The 20,768-nt window shown below is 52.4% G+C and overlaps 1 protein-coding gene across 1 annotated transcript; it reads left to right on the top strand.

Annotated features, from left to right (window-relative positions):
- Window positions 1-6,268: 6,268 nt before the first annotated feature.
- Window positions 6,269-18,197, top strand: Ssdp (Sequence-specific single-stranded DNA-binding protein). Its single transcript, XM_018638247.1, has 13 exons — window positions 6,269-6,336; window positions 6,555-6,627; window positions 7,137-7,198; window positions 7,313-7,397; window positions 11,882-11,926; window positions 12,828-12,941; window positions 13,904-13,972; window positions 14,124-14,187; window positions 14,701-14,730; window positions 15,203-15,279; window positions 15,404-15,626; window positions 16,624-16,883; window positions 18,081-18,197. The coding sequence occupies exons 1-13, from the start codon at window positions 6,281-6,283 to the stop codon at window positions 18,195-18,197; spliced, it is 1,275 nt and encodes a 424-aa protein (XP_018493763.1). The 5' UTR covers window positions 6,269-6,280.
- Window positions 18,198-20,768: the final 2,571 nt, after the last annotated feature.

A 20,768-nucleotide genomic window follows, 5' to 3' on the forward strand; every position in this document is an offset into this window, starting at 1 on the left:
GATGCTGTGGCTTGTGACGATCATAGAGCTGGTCAGGCGTCAGGAGGTTGTTCGGTGGGGAAGAATCGCGGCTAATCAGCCTAATCTCATTGGTTTCGGCAGGGGGGCTGCGGAATGCGAGGGGCGGGAGCATGCTGATCAATAAATTTTCTAAACAGTTCCAGAGCTATCTATTGATCTTTGAGTGGGGAAGATTGATCCCCCAGCGAAAGCTCAGAGATAGAAAATTTCAGATTGGCCTGCATCCATCGTTGAGGGGTCCCTCCTGTCCGGCGGAGAGCACCTCCATTCGACGTTCGGTACGGGTCGCGTCTGGTGGTCTTTAAGACATAGGGCCTAGTCTTGTTATACGAGTAAGCAATCGTGGACTGCATAGAACCCGCGAACGAGAAGGATCCGCATCGATCCAGCCCATCAACCGTCGTCGATGTAACGAAAAGTTTCTCCGCCTTGGAGTAGATTCCGGGTGATGTCTTTCGGAAGATCAACTTGGGAAGGATGCCACTCTCATCAAGTGATCGACCTATGACCTCAGTATTACGAACTATCAATTTGAGAGAGAGCCATGGCCTCCGTGAACCCCCTTCCCCTGCGGACGCGGCTGGACGGGATCCTTAGTAAGATCGATAAATGCGCCCGGAACTCTCTGGGTCTTGCGGTGGGAAGATCGCTCAAGAACTCTCGTTCTGAACCAGTGTTCCCCGGGAAACTTTACGAGGATCCTCGAATAGACCATGCATAGCATCCGATCGACGGCAATGTTCAAATTCTTCAGATCTTTTACCGGGAGTTCATGGGAGCCGATGGCCTGACAGCTCGGGAAGCACTGCTCTGGCGCATAGTAATCTACTATTTGAGCGGATACCCTCCAACGTTGACCTAGAGCACGCTTCTGAGTTCAAGGTAAGAACCGGCTCCCTCGGACTTCAGGAGTTCCACGTATGCAGCGATGCGAGGAGTATGCCTCGCGAGGAACACAGATCGACTCCATTCATCGAGAAACCGAACGCCTCATCCATCCCATGTCTCAACTCGGCGAGAGGTGTCGCTTGATCAGCACCCCGGTCTGCGGATTGTCCTTGGATTTCTATCCCGAGAAAGTCAGATCGGTCCGATAATACTCTTCTATCCCTCACGATTGCGTTTCACGCGACTCTGATTCCAAATGGACAGGCCACTGATATGATACGACATGATGAGCCGAATACTCGGGGGAAGCAGCGATGAGATTTTGTATGGCCCTTTGTACTTGGAGGTTCGGATTAGAAACGGAACGGGAACTTGGGGAGAGGATGAGCGACAATGGCGTCATCGAGGTGGGATAGAGTTCGGAAGACCTTCCCGACTCGGTCAGGGAAACTGTTTGTGGAAAAAATTCCGAAACGATTGTGTCCTTTCTACGTCCCTGGTGGGAAATGTCAGGCAGAAGAGGATAGACTGGCATCCACTGTTCTCCTGCAGGGTGAGGGGTTGAGAAAGGAAATGGACAGAAAGGGAGATGGAAAGTGAGGGGAAAGAATAAAGAGGAGGGAAGGAAGCAAGGAAGCAAGCGAGCGAGGACAGAGACGAGCGAGCAAGCGAGCGAGGACATCACTAGCGGCGACAGCGGCATTGGCAAGTGAGCAGAGAGAGGAGCCACTAGAACGATCTGTCGACGCTGGGAGCGTCCGAGCGACCCGCCGGCCGGCGGGCCAACGGGCCGGCGACCGGGGTGGGTATCCGAGCGTTGGAAGAGCGCAAAGATCAATGCGCGTTGTCATGGTTACGCCGAGCGGGTCGCTCAGTTTATACTACTGAGCCGCGCTGACGGCTCCGACCGAACGAGCTTCACGAACGAACCAACGAACATCGGATGGTGCCACTCGCTCGCTCCGACCCTCCCTTCCCTACCACTACTCAGCAGCCAGTGGTTTCCGATTCTCTGCCTGCCGCCTTCGCTTGGCGTACTCCCCGCCTCCAGAAGCGGCGGCTGCCGCCGCTCCCGCCGCCGTCATCATCACCACCAAGAATAAAACTATGTACAGCGGCGGCTGTGGCAACGCCGCGCCGCCGGCAGGGGTAGAAGAGGAGAGGGACATCCACGCTTTGGGAAAGAGCTTCTGTCTGTCCTTAAGTCAGCACGGCGGAGGCAATCTCCCTCCTCTCATGGGTCCTCTCAGTCTCACTCACCCTTTCTCTCCCCCATCTGTGGGGTTGGTTGGTGGTGGTGGGATATCCGCGAGCAGCGATGGCGGTGGTGGCCGGCTCTGTGTGAGAGCTGCGAGTGTGGGTGTGTGTGAGAGCGCGAGACCGTGAGAGTCGGAGCGAGTGGATGGGTGAGCGAATGTGTGTGAGCGAGTGCTGCTGTGCGCCTGTGTGAGTGTGGCCGTAAGAATGGGTGAGTGAGTGAGCTGGCTAGCAGCTAGCTGCGAGTAGAGCAGCAGCAGCGCCGCCGCCGTCGTCGCCATCATAAGGAGAGAGAGCTTCAGCTAGCGGCTGCTGCCAACAGCAGCTAGCTCAGTCCCAATACGAACCCTTCGGAGTCTGTGAGCAGTGAACAAAGCGAGCAGGCAGGCAGACAGTCAGCCAGGGAGCCAGCCAGTGAGCCAGTTGGCAAACCACTCCGACAGTCGTCGAGGCGAGCACGCAGCCAGACGGACAGACTGACGGACGGACGGACGCACAGTCGGTCGGTGGCTCTACCGGTCGGTCAGTCGGTTGGTCAGTCGGTCAGTCAGTCCGGACGTTCAATCGATCCGTCACTCAGTCGGTCGGTCGGTCGGTCGGCCAGTCAGTCACTCACTCAGTCAGTCAGTCACTCAGTTCGTCAGTCCACCGGTCGATAGACTGAAGTTCCGGAAACAGACAGGAAAGTGAGAGAGTCAGTGATTGAGGAAAGCGAGCCGCTCAGGCCCACGTACATACATCGTTTACTGAAAACAAGAAAGTGTCCGGCTGTTTCAAAGTGTGAAGGAGACTAGCGAGCTCGTCGCGAGATAGCGGTGCTTGCAACCGCGCCAACAGCGGATACGCTCGATGTTCGAGCGTCAGTGACATCGAGAAGCAGGTGGGTCCACAAGGATCGAAATCGTGTGGTAGAAAACATTGAGGGATGCTCAGACGAATCATGTTTATTGGGAAGCGTCGTCTCAGAATTATCGATGAATACGTGGACAGTTGATTCAATTAAGACTTCGGACAATCGGTCGGAGTATTCGTTTTGGAATAGATCAGTCGCACAGTAGTCGAGCAGAAAGTAAGCTGGCAGGAGGCTAGGGAGCGAGCAAGCTGAGTCTCGAAACTTAGCAGACGACAGACGTGAGGAGACGCGGCGACGGTAGTTGTGGTGTTCGAGAAGAATGGGAACAACGAGACAGTGGCTCTGGCATCAGCGGCCGCGGCGCCGACAACAACAACACCAACAGGCAGACTGATGGCAGAAATTTTCCGTGGCGCCGCCAATCACGAAGGTGGCGTTTTCTTCATTTTTCTCGAGTCGAGATGCAAATACGCCAGGCTTTCCAGTTTCCAAGCGTTTTGGTATCGATAGCGACATCCGCTCCGACGGTTCAGAGAGCTTGAGAGCGCCTCGAAGCAAAACAAAAACAAGCCGCGAGAGCAGGGTGAGTCCCTGTGGGCTTCGCTTCAGGCGTCGCGAGTTTCTCTCGTGTTGTTCGTTTAAGTGCAGACGAAGCCGGCTTCCGAGCAGAAACATGCTGCCGATATCACTGCTGCGGGGCCGCGTTAGGATATTCTGAGATACGACGGTACATATCATGAAGATGCCCCGCGAACTCTCGTCCTCGCACGGAGCGCATCAAGCTAGAATCGCCCGAACGTTCGGGGCCTCAATTGCCTGAACTCCCCGTAGAAGTTGTCAAGCTTATCGGCCCCTCGTCTACCGGAAAACGTAAGAGCGTACAACCGATATCAGAAGCAAAAATCAAGGTCTCGATTTGACGACTTCCAACCCTTTCTCTCTGTGATATGATTGACACATGTCTTTCTTGGACACCTCGTGGAGTGATTTCTTTCGCCTAATCGTTGGCTCATGAATAGGGGAGATCAACGACTGACTGAGTGGGTTCTTCCATCAGGGTGGGAATCCACTTTATCATTGAACGGAGCGAAGTCGATTTCGACCCGCTTCATGCCCACATCGTCCCTGAGAGATGCTCCTTCAAGGAGAGAGGAAATAATAATAATAATAATAATTTCTTCGTTTTCCGTCGCGTTTTCGAGTCCGGCGCGTGGCTTCACTCCACCTGCGTTCTCAGTACCGATACCCAACGTGTGTAAGTAGGGGCTCTCTTCGAGGGTTCAGATGATCGGATGCGTTGATAGATTCGAGACTTCCGAATACGATCGCTGTATCCCATCATTTCTGCGTGGACATGAGCACCTTTTTTCTCTGCTGAGACAACATCATTCATGTGATAGCTCTGAGCAAATCAGAGAAGGCTCGCTGGATCGAGGACGAGGATCGGCGTCTGGGGGATATTGAAAAATCATACGACAAAGATATGACTTCTGGAAAATCTTTGGGGTCTCGGAGGCATCGTTCGCGGGCCTCTTCCGAACCAGCATACATACAAAGAAACGCCGGAGAGCTGTGGGAACCGTCCGAGTCGGCTGCCCCTGACTCTTACAATCCGGGGAGATCCCATGTCAACATCGATCTGAAACCCCTCTTGAGCACTTGTGAGATGAAAACCAATCCTAGAGTTCGCGAATGAAGTCCATAGTTCCCTGTACCTCAGCAGGACCGGGACTTGGCTCCCTGATGCATGGTCGGCTGCGGAAAGCACACGGAGTAGCCAGCGATTTTCCAGCGGAAGGGCTCACACGGAGTCCAGCCGCGGGTGTGGAGGCTGCATGCACATATCTCGGGCATTGGCGAGAATTCGTCCTTAATTATCAGAGTCACCTAGATGCTTGCAGTCTGCGTTGCCAACGCGTCCGATCTGGCCAATCAATATCGTAGCTTCGTGTTCGGATTGCCGGCTCTGATCTCGAGCCCCGATTCCATCCCTGATCCTTACCGATGAATACCGATGTTCGAATCGATCTGAACTTCATTCATGCTACTCTCGACCATATACCGACCAAGCCTGCGTACACGAGGGTTCCAGCGCGATGGACATCGTGATAGCCGGGGCCGGAAGGTCTGGAGTTTGACGGAAATTCCCGGAATTCAATAGTGGGCCCCCACAGCTCGCTATTGGGGAGCTTCCGTAGGTGTTGCTGGTTCGGCTCCCCAGCTTTTTCTGCGACCGGGACGCTCTTGTGTGAAGCGAGGTAATCTAATTTTTGGAACATCTGAATCCGACCGATCAGGATCTTGTTCGAGTTGAAGCCTACTTCGGATAGGAGTGCAGACTCTGTGAGCTCGATTCAAACTTTCGCGTTCCGCGATTTTCCGCGAACGAGACTCAACAAGCAGGGCGTAGTGAACTAGCCATCTCGGGAGATCGATCCCGAGTCCTCCCCAGAAAGGAATCCAGAATCCGCTGGTGGACCCTTGCTCAGACGACGATCTGTGATGTTCTCCTGGTCGCGAAGTCAACGTCGTCGGTACTGCGAGTTGAGAAACACAAATAAGCATGGGCTCGCATCTTCGTTCGAGTCTATCGTGGTCTCGTCGAAGCTAAGCCCGAATTTTATTCGTATTGAGCTTCCCCGTAGAAGCCATTAAGCGGGGCATCAAGAGCAGTTCGCGTTAGGAAAAAACTGTTCCGAGATTGGTGATGACTGAGAAATGTTCGTTGGCTCCCATGTACCATGGGGTGCGTCACGACCGCTGGGGTACGTAGCTCTGAGCTGTCGCCTGGTCTCTTCATATTGTCACGGATTAGGGTCAACGGCGTAAGTTCGCAATCGATGGGGCATCAGGAACTCCCAAGTTTGCCATTGATGGTGTGTGTCTCGCTTGATTACAGATGATCAACGGATTCAAAATGTGGAATTGAACCATCGTTATCGACAATGGAGTTCAGGAATCATCCTAAGATATTCGTCGCCTTCTCTAAATCGTCACCCCGATAGGGTCGGAGCGGGAAGACGAGCTGAAAGCTCTAATACGTCGACACACAGACACGCATCCATCTGCACTCAGTCATCAGCTCTACTACCTGCTTCCCGTATCCTTCTCTTCGCTGAACATTGAGGAGAAACTCCGGGGACCGCTCCATGTTATAAGTAATCCGAGCGTGCAAGAGACGGAGATCACACGAACAACGATACGAAGGATCGAAGTGATCTGACTGATCAACTGGATGTGAACCTCAACAAGAATTCCGCCATGTATGCAAAAAGCAAAAATTCGACAGTGCCCTCGGATGCACAGGCCAGAGAAAAGTTAGTATTTGCTCTTTGTGAGACACCTCCGCTTGATTCCCTTGAAGCTAGCGACTGCTGGGGTCAAACGCTCCCAATCATGGAAGTTCTTGATCCGTTGTGCTCGCGTCGGCGCTCCGGATCGCAGTGAATCGCTAGCAAGGCGAGCCTGCCCAACGAATCTCAACATCGGGACCGATAGTCACGGCATACTGAATGATTTTCTTGTTCGTTTCCAGGCTGGCGCTGTATGTTTATGAATATTTGCTGCACGTCGGTGCCCAGAAGGCTGCACAAACATTTCTATCAGAGGTGAGTCCGGGCATCCCGGTCAATTCTTTGTATTATCACCCGTATGGGAGGATCTCCGAGAACCTTTCAAAGCGGAAACCACTAAAAAAATCGGGCCCCTGGAAAGCTGACAATGCGAGCGATCGACGATTGTGTAGAATCAGTCCCCCTCCCCCGTACTATGGGAATGCCTAATTTGAAAACGAGCATATCGAATCTCCCTGTTTTATTATCTCGCGCAATCTGCACGATTTCGGTGGAAGGCGATTATTGTGACCCCGTCCGAGGGATGCAGGAGCCTCGGAATTATGTTCCTGGGGGCTGGACCACAATAATCATCCTGCGACGAAAAGTATATCTGAAGGTAACAGCATCAGCCATCATAGATGGAGAGATTAGCCCCAGGACGTTTGTAGAGACAATGACCTCGCCCCTCCGGATCCCGATGGAGCGGGCGTGGGTCACGTCATTCGAGCAGCGTCGGCTCATGCGCTCTCCGCGAGTTCTCATGATAAACTTCATCTTTCCAGATCCGGTGGGAGAAAAATATCACGTTAGGAGAACCGCCAGGGTTCCTCCATTCCTGGTGGTGGTGAGTTAGCTCCCGGCTCTATTTCCTGACCCAGGATTCCTCGGAGTGATTCTACTCCTCGAGTATATAAGAAAGAGCTGAATCATCTGGTCTCATGGAGAAATAACCTTCCAGTGTGTTTTGGGACCTCTATTGTGCTGCGCCAGAGCGGAGAGATTCGTGCGAACACTCTAGCGAAGCTAAAGCCTTCCATGACTACGTGAGTATCGAACTTTCTTCATTGAGACGCGACCGTTTTATCTGGGGAAGTTTCAATCGTCAATTCCGGCATGCATAGTTCGTCATCGGGCGAGCTCAGCGGGCTCATTCTTTCACGTGAAAAGGGTGTTGTCGATCGGTCCGCCCGATGCGATTGCAGTCAACTTGTCAGCGATATTAGAGCCTGACGCCAATATCACCGACCATTCCGTGTTAGCAATAGTTTCCCACGGTGATAAGCGGGAGAGAATCACTTCATCGTTTATCACCTGGGAGATTTAGTCTCTCAAGTGCGTTATGATGACCGTCTCTTCTTTTTTGCCGCTAGTAAGCCGACCTAAAAGTACTTGTCTCGCGGCCGCCCGGCTCCATCCAAGGTTCCTAATTCAAACGAACTACCAAGTCTACTCGTTCCCATTGATCAGTTCAAACATCTTTGATACGAGTGCATCATTGGAAAACGAACCGCTTCTCCATTTCTATTGTCACAGAGAGAGTATCGGCCAACTATTAACGATTCCTTCTCCGAGCATTACTCTATTGAGCATTCTGCGCGAGCCTATGGGAAAGCTGTGGCTGAAGCTCGAGGTCGGAATTCAGTCCGTTGGATTGCGGTTCCGATTGACGGGTCGGAATAATCCGTCTGTTCACACTGCTGTCAACCTGAGATGTCATTTAGCAGCGGGCAACCTGTTGAATCGATTCTATGGATTATGTTGCCATGTTATGGATTCTCCTTGGCTACCGTGCGTGCAGCTCCAAGCTCGACTCGGCTCTGCTTTTCGGCCTTCAGTCGTTGAATTCCGTCGACTCATATGCTCGTTGACGTACTAGCAGGCCGACAGTCCGCCCGGCTGTCTCATTCTCCGGTCACGATATGACAGCCGCTAGGCTCATGAGATTCTCGGCTCGAGATGCAGCAGCGAACGAAACTCGATCGAAGCATTGTTCGATGTCTTACTTCGGGTTCGTCTCGCTGAGGAGCGGACGGAATCGAGAGCTTCCACACTGACGTCTACGTGAACCTGAGAGATTCGGTGGCGAGTCTTGAGATTTTGATGGTCACGAGGCTCAGATGGGGAAGCGTCGGAGTAGACTTCCAGCGACGGACTGTAGCTGAATCGCTGTAGAGCAGATTTCCGTTCGAGACTCTTTCGGGCGACTTCTGCTTTCTATCGGCCAGCCGCATGGTGATCGCACGTTCAACGGCATTATCCGCGAAACGCATTCGTGCTCCGACCGAGCTCCATGATATTTCTATTCCCCACGACCCATTCGATGGTTTTGATCATCAGCTCGTCTGCACGACGTGTTGCCCTGCCAGAGGCGCAGCGCACAGAAACGGTGGGAAAACTGGCGGCGGCAACGTGTTCTCTCAATGGAGACTGTTCGCGGGGTCTCTTCCCTGCACGTTCGCTGTATGCCGGTGCCACTCTTGCCCCTTTTCCGCTTTCTTCCTCAGCTGCTCCTCCCCTGTCCATCTATGCCCGAGCCGACTCCTCTCGTTTTTCCCGCAGTTTTCCCTCACCGCTACCGCCCTTATCCCTTCTCTCCCGCTCCCCTCTTCTCTAACCCCATCAAGGAGACAAGGGAATAGGGGAGAGAGAGAGGAAACAAGTCAGGACGGTGGGGTGCATAGTGTAGGCGACCCAACAAGCAAGCGGGCCAGCAGGCAGACCGGTTACAGGCCCCGTTTTCTAGCGCAGGTCCTCTCCGCTGCTGGTGTGCTGCTTGGCCGCCCGCCCGCCCGCTCGCTCGATTCCTCCCTTCCTTCCTTTGACTGGCTGGCTGGGTCGACTCTTCGCTCGCCAGCTCCCCTCAAGCTCGCTCGCTCGCTAGCCTGCCGGCTTGCCTCTCCGGTCAGGGCTCTTGTATGCCAGCGAGGGGGGGAAGCGAACGAGAGAGAAAGCGAAAGAGCGAGTATGGATGATGAAAGAGCGAACGAAGAGCGCATCGAAAGAAACGGCCTAGGTTTCCCCTCGTCCGTCTGTCTGTCGCCCCATTCGTCGGTCCGTTGGTCCGGGCAACCGTTTCCTCCCTCTATCCGTCGTCTCGTCCTTCCACTATCCTCGTGCGCTCCCGTTCCCTCCCTTCGTGCCAGCCGCTGCCCGCTCCCTTGTGCTCTCTGCTTCCCCCGCTCGGAGCTTGGGCGTCCCACCTCTCCCTCTTGTGTGTCCCCTCTGCAATGGCCGTCTTCCATCTGTGAAGCCTCTATTCCCCGCTCTCCGGCCCAAATCCCCTGCACCCCCCTCCCCCTATTCGGATCCCCCTTACCCCTAGAATCCGGGGACCAGAGGGAGACGGGGCGGCGGTGGCTTCTCCTGCTGCTGCTCCTCAGGCAGGGGGTACAGCTCGGAAATCGGGGGGCAGCAAGGAAAACGAGTGAGAGGAGCCAGGACAGAACGAACGAACGACAAGAGAGCGAACGAATGAGAAGGAGCTCGTCGAAAGGACTGGGCTGGCGGGTTGCTCTCGCTGTGAGACGCCGCCAACCATGCAGTTGCTGCACAAGTCGCGGCGTGGTACGAATAATTCGGAGAGAACCGCTCTCCGCCGGTTCAAGCCTTGATTTGGAGATTTTGCTAGCCGCTCAATTGCAGGACACGTGGGGAATTCGTTGGCGGCACAGACGTCGCTCTCCATGGTTGCTAGTCAGCGACGGGAGCGTGTTGGCCTTGGGCAGCTGACAAGTATACTCAGAAAGCTCATCTCCCTACAGTTTCTCTTTCGATGCGGCTCCCCGAATCAATGAGCTCACGGTGCAATGCCGGAACCTCGAGGGAGACCGATTACTACTAATCATCGGCTCGCCGTCTCATGTGGAGCGTCCAAACGATTCTCGGACAACTGAACGATCTAGTGTGAGAAAAAAATTGTCATCGGTATCTAGCGGACGGGACTCACTGGGCCAGACTGTGCGCTGGCTGTGTCATCCATCCGTCGGCGTTCTGAATTGTTAGCCGTTTGAAGGGTGAGGTGAGAAACACAGTGAGCAACTCAGCGTCTCGTGAATTGCCAAGACGATTGAGTCCCCGAGAAATGGCGACTGACAAGGAGAATCACGCCGATCAGTATCTGTAGATACCCATGCGGCGGCCTAGGGAGAAGTACGAGAGGAGAGAGTCAGCCATACGGAACGTTTGCCTAGGTTCAGAGTCAGAGGCCCGCGAGGCCAATCGGAGGAACTGGGCTGAGAGGGGGGCTGGTAGTAGCAGGAAGGTACAGGGGAGCGACGAGAAAGGAGAGAAGAGAAAGCAGCAGGGCGGGTGAACCGGGAAAGCGCGGGTCGGGAACATAGCTGAGGGCATCGGGGGTGGGTGTTGATTTGGCCAGAGGGCGCTTTCGTCGTCGTTGTCGTCGTCTCCTTCTTCTTCTACCATGAGGGTTCCTCTCCACATTATCTGTATAAGCCGCCCGCCGCCGGTCCACCCGCCTGCCTTCCGTTCGTTGCACCATTCGTCCGTTCCTCGCCGGCTGCTTGCCCGCCTGCCTGCCGCCCCCTACCCTCTCGTACTCTATTCTCGCTCCCAATCCCCCCTAACTGCGTTCCCCCGTCTCCTCTGCCCCTCTTGTAGCCCCTTGCTCCCCCGAGTCCACACAACGATTCTGTCCATCCGTTGCTTCGCCCTATACCCGCCAACCAAGCATCCAACTATTGAATCAAGAATCTGCGACAGAGAAAAGCAGGCGCACTATCACCCTCATTCGGAGATTTTTTCGATTGTTGGAGACTCCCGACGTGCGATTGCGATTCCCTCTCTCAGCTCGGCGAATTAGTCGAGCGCATTTGCTGACCTCGGAGACGTAAATACCCCGACATCGGGGACTGTGATTCTGTCAATTCTTCTGATCCGAGAAGCGGAGGAATCGATCTCGGCTGCAAAATGGTGGAAGAAGACGAGCAAATACACATCTGTCGCTCCTATCCTGCAGGAGCGAGAATCACATGGACGGATGTGTTCTATTTCCCCGCCGATATTCGCGAAATCGGACGGCCTTCGCTGGCATTCATGACTGAAGTCTTTGTCCGTTGGCCCTCCCTTCGGGTCGCCTGTGCGGTCAGTAGATCGTCCACTCGAAGCTTCATAGGCGAGCGAATTGGGAGCGGACCGACGGCGGATTGAGGGAAGAACGGACGGACAAAGTCTCACGTTGTGAACGACCGCCGATCCAGCAACGGCTCCGGCGCTTCAGAGAGCAGAAAGGTCACTGACTTGATCAGTTTCTTTTCGCTATCCGCGTTCCCCTTCCCTCAATCTTCTGAATGATCCTGATGGCCGCTGAACAACTGCGGCAGAATAAGCTGAAAAAAACTTTCCGCGCAACCACATCTTTCGGGAGAGGGAGAGTCTGACAGGCATTGTCCTGCGAATAACAAGTCACAATCGATGAACTATATGAGAAATTTCATGTTCCCTCGGTGTCCTGGTCGCCCGCGAACAGGGTTTGAGCACCGATTTAACGTTGCGATCGACCTTGTTGCAGGGTTTTGTAAATAACGGACAATATGCGGTCAACGGAATTGTCCATGTAAGTTAACGCATTCACAAAGATAAGTGGAGTCGGCAAGGGCGGCGTCAATATTGATGGCAGCTGGTTCCATAGATTAATTAGAATTTGGAACCAAGTTGAATCCGGGCGTAGGTCGCTTTCTGTCGAACTGGGGAAGAGGGAGGACAGGATCGGAGACGGGATATGATACGCGACCCCGCTTGATTCTGAGGATTCTAGCTGCCCTGGTGCGGTTGTCAGTCGATTCCCTGACTTGTCTTCGCGTTTCACCGTTTGCATGTCGCCGTTCCGTGGGACATGTAGTTTACAAATTTGAAGCCACAAAATTCATTCTTGATCGGTTGATTGCTGACGTTATCGATTCAACTACGCTGCTTAGAGAGGAAGATTCAGGCAATATGCCCCCAACCCTTGAGAGAAGAGTTTTTCGGAAGACAGTTCTTTGGTACGTGCTTGAGCCTCACGCGTCCGTTTCCTCATTCACTCCTCATCGGCACCGCGGCTGCTTTTGTGTCGTTTGCCTCTTGTGTACAGAAAAGCCCTGTGATCTGAAGAACTTGGTCTGAGACACCCGCTCTGGATTTTATGTAAACGTTGCCAGCAAGGTACAAATTCTCTGCCGATGAAGTTATCAACTCACGCTCCCACCCTTGAAGTCGAATCAGAATGTGATCATGGGATAATTGTGTCAACTGCTTCTTTTTCGTCTTTTTTTTTCTCATTCGGTCGCTGAATCCCAGAAGTGGTCGACGGACCCGGTGTCCGGCGGCCTTGTCGACGCTCTCTGTCACCGCCCTATCGTATATTCATCTGTCTTCTCTTGAACCCTCCATGCATTCATCCTTGATTCTGTCGTCCCTCTAGTGCCTCTATTCCTTCCATGTGTATCTATATCGTGTCTATGTGGTTCCGTCTTCAGAACTCGCCTCATATGCGACCATCTCCCCCCGGTGCACCACCCGTGGGGCCACCAACCCCCGGGGGAGGCGCTTCTCCCCATCCTCCGAACCCGCAGATGATCCCGCCCAACCAGGTAGGCTGTCAGTCACCCCTCCCCCACCCTCGGGAACTGACTCGGCGATCGATCACCTCCATTAGAATGCTTGAATAGCTGCTTGTTTGTCGAAGCATGCGCATGCTCGTCGAAGTCACTCTTGAATCCGCTGCTAAATGCTCCAGACTCCCCCAGCTCGGCTCTCTTGGCATTCCGCAATCCTCTTAGCGACTCATACCTCTCGAATACGTATCGACATGGCCAACCGGGGAGCCTCGGTGCTTGAAACTTCCGACACGGCCAGAATATAGCTGTTCTACGGCGCCTGCGGAAATCGTATCCTTGGCTCGGTCGTAGTGCAGTAGAACCTTGTTATGACAGACTTGAAGCGACCGGTCAATACCGACGGTCATGTGCGGACCCCGTTGTATCGGATGATGGGCTCTGAGACGGGATGGTGCCTCAAAATTACCGGTGAAACCGCTGCAGCCTCCTTACGGCGCGCACGAGGGCGAAAAACATTGCGAATCGTTCATCAGGCTATCGCCTGCGTCAAATGTTATAACCGATTCGTGGAGCATGCGAGGATGTAGGACCGGGGAACCTAGAAAAGATATAGGACCTAGAAATCAGTCTGTTATGTCCTAGTGTCCGTCATCGGGTCCGCTGTAGCCGAGTCGCTTAGCATTAGACATCCCCCAGCCTTGTCCGAGACCGGGCAATCGGTCTGCAGTCACCGAGTGCCTATGCCTCATATGCGGGTCCGTTATAACGAGGATCTGCTGTGAACCAGTCGAGGCTGATCAAGGACGAATCAGAACGGCGGAAGTATCATAGTTTCGTGTGGATGGATGCTTATGAATATGATTGATCTCAATCCGCATCTCAATCCGCATGGCCTAGCCGAAAGATTCATTCTGAGCTCTTACTACTCTGGTTTTCCGCCCCTGAGTGGATCGGCTACCCTATAAGACTACTTGACTTGAAATAACAAATTGCAGCCCTTCATGAACCCCCGATTCTCTGGAGGTCCACGACCAGGAGTCCGTATGCCCCAACAAGATTTCAATGTGAGTGCCTCTAGCGTAAGCGCGGCTCGAAATGCCCTCACGCGGTAAAATTGTATCAACCAGATGAAACCATAGATAAGAAATGTCTCTTGAAATCAATTTAAGTCTCTTACTATAAGGCTCCAGACTCATTCCTGTGCTTTCTCCGCAGAGTGGACCCGGAGGAATGCCCGGCCAACCAATGATGGCCAATAATATGGATCCCAGTCGGCCCGGTAAGCTCATTGAAATCGGAGATGCTAGTCTGCTTTGCTTGAGGAGCCGTGTTGTCAGAAGTTGCGCTTCACGCCCTGAATGAGACACACAACTCTGAGGAGAACCACTATGCAAAACCGGAGAACGACGCTGCAGTTCCGAAAATGACTGAGTCACTCTACACTGATCACTCGAAGTTCGGTGTCACTCCTTCGGGGAGCGGCCGAGTCTCTTCGGCTGGCTTGAACTGTTCGAGTCAGAATCAATGACCTCCCAGAAACCTCGTCCGAAAGGAATCCGCTGAAGGGAAAACATAAGAAACGCGTAGCACTCCTTCGAGACCCATAGAACCAAACCACCCCCCCCCCTACTCGTATTTTTTTTGCGGCGATTCTGTCGAACTCGATAGGGACCGTCTTTTATTGTCTTCGAGCATGGGACGGGTCTCTCCTCTCGAGAGCTGAAATATTCATGAGCGTTGTAATCGGCTTTGATTCAGAAGCGGGAAATTCACTAACAGTGGTGTGCTCCAGGTGATGGCGCCGATTTCGTCGGCTGGCAAGGTAAGGCTTGTTTTTCTTGCCATGGCAAGCACGCCGCCCCCACCAGTCGCCCGCACTGACCCCTCACCCTCGATCTGAACTTTTTTTCGATAATTCTTCACGGTTCCGCTGCAATCTCTTGTCTTGTCAGTCCTCTACGACTCGATCAATCTGTGTGTCGTTCCATTTCGCTGTCGATGTCCATGTGGATGGAACCCATCGAAAAACCTGAGTGCGCGCATTATCTCTGCAGAGTTTTCTAGACTAGACCTTTATTTGCTTCCGGGAAATTTCCGATTAGACGAGCTTCATTTCATTTCCCCTCCTGCTTCTGCGGTTTTCGTCGCTATAGGGTCCCTCGTCAGATTCATTCTATCCGCCACGGCGAGCCAGGGATCGTTCATGTTCCCGAGGCCGTAGCCGCCCTACCTGTCGCAACCTCAGAATCGTTCCCTGCATCAGTATGCGTGTCTAAATGATTTCTCCCCTTTAGGACCCCCGCAGATGAGCCCAATGAACCCACGAATGAACCCACCGAGAGGACAGCCGATGGCCCCCATGAACCCTGGAGTAAGTTTCTTTGAGAACTGAGTGGTCGACCGGTAATTCCTAAAGATCCGCTTTACTACGCTTCCAATGAATCGGAAGTCCTCGCATAAAGCAAGTATTCATCCTGAACTGTTTCCCTTCCCAGCAGTACGGTGGGATGCGACCACCTCCCAATGGCAATATGGGGCCGGGAGGTCCAGCGATGCCAGGGGGACCAATGTCCATGCCTGCTGGTCGCCCATGGGGACAACCCGGCACTCCAGGAATGAGTTATTCTTCCGCATCGCCGGGAAGCCACTACGGTGGGCCGCCAGTTTCGGGTGCGGGCCCACCCGGACCAGGAACGCCCATAATGCCGAGCCCACAAGGTGAACTATTTTGTAGGATTTTCTGTCGATGATAATAGGCCAGATTCATACAGTTTCCAAGAGAACCCTGCAATGAAGAGTGTCGGATGGAATGGTATCGGCGAAGCGATCTCGGGGGGTCCGGGCGAGATATGACGGACGGAGATGATTGGCCGCTCCCGCCGTTGCTCGACATTTACGAGCGACCTATTCGATCCGATGACGCGTTCCGACGAATCTGCTCCAAAATCTTCTCGAATTCCCCTTTCCCTCTGAACTCTATGCCCAAGACGCGGTCCTTCTGCGCTCGATTCTCCAGACACGTTCCTTTTAATACGCTAATAGTCATTCCATCTGATTTTATTCGCTGCTATAACTTGTTCCATGTCAATCCCACTCACCTTTTCTCATTCGTCGGCCCCGCTCCAAACAGGTGGTCAAGGGGGACCATTTTCGCCCGCGAGTCAAGGCAGCCATCGAATGAATGCTTCCAACAACCAGAACAATTCCCAGACAAACAACCCCAATGGACAAACTACGAACAATCGAAGAGGTCGGCATATAATCGATCTCTCAACTCCATCAGCCTGTTAATTCTTTTCCCCTAACACTTGAATTGAAGCATAAGTTCACTAAGCTGCTCATACACGTTTTCTGCTCCGGTCTGTCCCTTTGTTCTAATCGGCCGGCTACTAACTCGCTCCTAAGATTGTTTGGTCTCAAGCTTCGCGATCGCAATTATGTGCATTGCGACTAACATGCAACTCGACAGCGGGCGAATCGAAGAGCATTCGATCCCGTGGGGGAAGTTTCCTTGGGGTTCATTGGAGTCGAGCTGAGATTAGAGTAGAGACTGCTCCTTCGATTGGAACGTGAAGCTTTCCTATCGTGGTGATTGATTAACGGTGAATCGGCAGCGGCGCCATCATAATGGTGTTCAGATCCAGGGTATGGCGTGAGATGTCCCGATCTAGCTGAATCCTCATTCCCTCTCTTAACACGCTCGCTGCGATTGCAGACTCATCAAACTCAGGAAATGATGGAATGTACACGATGATGAAACCGGTCTCAGGTGGGGGCGGTGGCCTCCCGGGCTTCCCCGGAATGGGAGCGAACGATGGAGGCCCGATGGGCGGCCCTCTAGGCCCTGATATGGGACCCCCGATGAACGGCGACGGCCTCGACGGCATGAAGAACTCACCTGCCAATGGGCCTTCAACGCCGCGCGAGGACGGCCCTCCCATGGGAGACTACGGGATGGGCTTCCCCGCAGAAAACGTAAGCGAAGCTTCTCTGTTTTCGGGCGTCAACGGCCACGGATTCTAAGAGACAAGAAAGAATGTGAGCGAGGCATGCCGATGATGATCTTAATGGTTTGACTATTACGAAGATGACGGATATGCTGAAGATGACAAGAAACTTGATGTCGATTATGATGATTAGGAACATGATTATGGAGATGATAATGATGACGATGATGTTGTTGTTCATAAGCGATGTCGACTACGATAATGGAGGATGAAATTCAGTAGCAGAAGATTGTTCAAACTCTATTCTCCTGAAGCTATGTACGACAAATGCGCAGACAGAATTAGTTAATTCTCCTGCGATCGAACTATCCGTCGGTCGATCGGTTGGTCGGTCGCTCAGTCGATCGATCGATCGATCGATCGATCCATCCCCATCGAGATCAGCTCAGTATTTTTTTAATACTTGACATATTGAATGTCTATAATTTGATTGACTTAGCGAGAGCAGGTGGTCCTCGCCGAAAACGATTCTAATTGTTTAGAGAAACGTTTTTATTGATGTGGTGCATTTTGAAATGATGAAAAATCAAATTTATTCCTACAAATAAATGAACTTCTGATCTTTTTCCATATTGACACTGTTTGTCTGTCTATCAGTCGTCCGTCCATCCGTGATTCGTCTGTCTGTTTTTCTGTCAGTTTGTGTACCTCTCCATCTGTAGAATCGTTCGTCGAAACGCCTCACTAATCAATCGAAGTGACTGTTTCCGTGCACCCGTCAGGCAGCTGCTCGGCCAGTCCGCGAGACACACATGAGTCAGTCAAAGGATATATTAAACGGTGTAGATGAAATCCTTCAGGATCATTGAGTCGTCTCGTCATTCTCTCGATGCTTCTATCAAGACATTCATAGAAGCTGCGGCAGCTGCAGCTACTGTTGCTGCTGCTATGATTATACGTCCTATCGTACTACATAATCTGTGATTACCGATAAGCATGTCGGCTACTAGTGGCATCGAGACTACAATTAGTGGAGCTGTCGATTCGGTGTGCGTTCCCTCCTCACTTTCCCCATTACCCCCGACCTTCCTACCCTACATAAACAACCCTTCCACTTCCTCTTCGGAAGAGCGCCCGAGTTCATCCGAATGAGTGAACGGCTCGAGAGGGAGGCCGTTTGGCGTTCAGCGAGCAGAGTCTAACCGGCTCATGCACTCCGTTTCAGCAACAGACGGAAAGTGCCGCCATCTTGAAGATTAAGGAGAGCATGCAAGAAGAAGCTAAACGATTCGAGAAGGACACGCCTTCGGACGGCGGGCCGACCGACTACTTCATGCAATAGCTAAACGAATCATCCGCATCATCGACTCCTACCACGACGACAGCGACGACTCAAATTATCTCGTCGCCTCAACGAACGGACAAACGGTCGGACGAATAGATTCAGACAATGGACATGATTATCGTCGGAAACGCACTGAGGATAATCGCCAATATGAGCAGCGCGGCCCATGATACCGGCTCGGGCCGCGGCGTCGACCTCAACGACGGAAACGATGGGACGGTGGTGATGATGATAGGAAACTCCGGGGGAGAGAACCGCACTAGCGAAATTCAGACAGACGATTGATGATCATGATCATGAATGTACGGCAATCTGAACACACGGTGGAGGAGATTTCAGTCATCCTCGATTTCTTCATTTGGCAATATATGCATTCGGTCATTATTCCTCATCATCGTGATCCCTCTCATCAGAGTGATCACCGTTGCAATCAGAATGGCTTGGATAATACCGCGGAGGCATTTAGTGACTTACGGGCATTCGAGAGAATCGAAAGAGCAGACGGATCAAAATCACCATGTTCGGCTGAGAACCAAAAAGGGATACCGAATCCTGAACAACCAAATCACTTATCAATCATAGTAACCTCTACGGGCTCTTCGGGATATCGAACGAGAATCGCACTTTGGTGAAAGGGCCTCGAGATTGGGATGGGTGATCACGACCAATCGACATCTCAAAGAAATCGTCAGTCGATCTGCTGATTTCCGCTCGGGAACTCGCACCACGGTACAAGCCGCTGTGGGAGGAAAAGCGCTCATTTCGTGAATTCGATTTTCATGGGGATCAAGCCATTCAGGAAAAAAGAAGCACTTTCATGTCTGCGAAGCCGACAGAGAATCGAGAGCGAAGCAATTTTGGGAGAAAGCTGTCGAAGAGGAAAGTCGTTCTCTGGTCCTCACGGGATTCACTCTCCACTCATCATCCATTCAAGCATCCTTTCACTCATGCTCTCCCTCTAGGAGCAAGGCTTACTCCCAAATTTCATTCTCCCCTGCTACCGTGTTTCGAGATCGTTCAACGGAGGGACAGACAATGGATTGTCACGAAAGATTATGAATGATGACACCTCGTACAGAAGCTCTCCTTTGCCGCTCTGCAGTATTACATAAGATGTATAAATTTCGATCATGGGTCAATGAATAAATTGTGTATGTATGTGTGTTATAAAGCATCAATAAATAATTATGTAGGAGATGATATCAAGCCGACCATACTAATCGTGGAGTACATCATGTCTCCACTGGCATTCTTTCGATGGAGACCCAGCATCTTCGAGGGAAGGGGGTACCCGAGCCAGCGGAATCCGATCTCCATCCGAGCATGCATGGACCCGCGGAGCCAGGAAGGTTCAGCGTCGAAGAAGATGCTCGAGATGAATATTGGCGTTTTTCACAGCTGTGCTCCGCCCGCTCCTCGAATCGGGAAACTATTCAATGATTCTCGGCCTCCTTGAACATATCGCATCTGGCCCAAGAAAGGATCGGTGAAGACGGAAATATTCAGTCTTTTAAAAACCGCGAGACTTTTTCTTTGGACCATTCGGTTATAAATGGCTGAGGTACGCATGAACAAGGTTCCTGTTTCTCGTGGCACGAATCCCGATCATCCGTCCCCTCGTAGGACCGCCCCCACTCCTCCTTCCACTCGTGGATCACCCTTCAGCCCTCGCATATCCAGACAGTATCATGTTCACACTTCCAAGAGCAGTCACCCCTAGGCGGAAATCACTCTGATGTTCTGAAGGCTGGTCTTCGCAGAAGTGTGATGAAAGAAATATGACATGACGTATTCTCGAGACGTTCAGAATTGACTGGATGTTGAGTGTGGATGAATCATCGCAACCGAAATTAAGCCCAGGGTCGCACGGCTCCTGAATAAATCTGAGCATGCGCGAAATCATCGAGAGAATGGAGACCTTGTTTAGAAACCTCCGAACCGTTTACTCTAACGGTCACGACGCGGGCCAATAGCGACCATGAGTTCTCCGCCGAGCATCCATCGAGCCAGGAATCAGGAGAAATTGTTGATCAAATCGAAAATGTGGACGCGACATCCTGAGGTTCCAACCCACTGCATCAGGAGAAGCTGAAGAAATCAGTCGAAGTCAAGACTCGCAGTGAGATCGGTATGGAGAAGTTTCTGTCGTTCGCTAGTATCTCGACGGAATTTAGCGAGCTGACCTCGCATGGAAGCGATCAGATCAATCGTGAGCATCCAGGGAGCGACTCTAAATTCCTCTTCCGATCTTGGCAGATATAATCCTGTTGAATGAAGGAATCTCTGAGGTAGAATCCTCCAAGCAAAGTTTTCTGAGACCATCGATTGGGATATCCGAATGCAGAGATAACCTCTCACCATGAGCACTATCATGAAGCAATTCTATCATGAGGGGTGAAGACTGGCTTTGCTCGGTCCGAGCACCGTAGGTTCCCTCCAGAAGCCTTGAGAAGCTCTCCTCGCAACGAATATTCATCGCAACGGAGCGCGTCCACACAGAAGAAACGTATGAACTCATGAACAATCTCAAAGCCATCCTCCGCTTCGGTTCCTTGACATCGTAGTCTC

Source organism: Galendromus occidentalis, unplaced genomic scaffold, assembly GCF_000255335.2.
Source record: "Galendromus occidentalis unplaced genomic scaffold, Mocc_1.1 scf7180000076770, whole genome shotgun sequence".
Classification (NCBI taxonomy): Eukaryota; Metazoa; Arthropoda; class Arachnida; order Mesostigmata; family Phytoseiidae; genus Galendromus; species Galendromus occidentalis.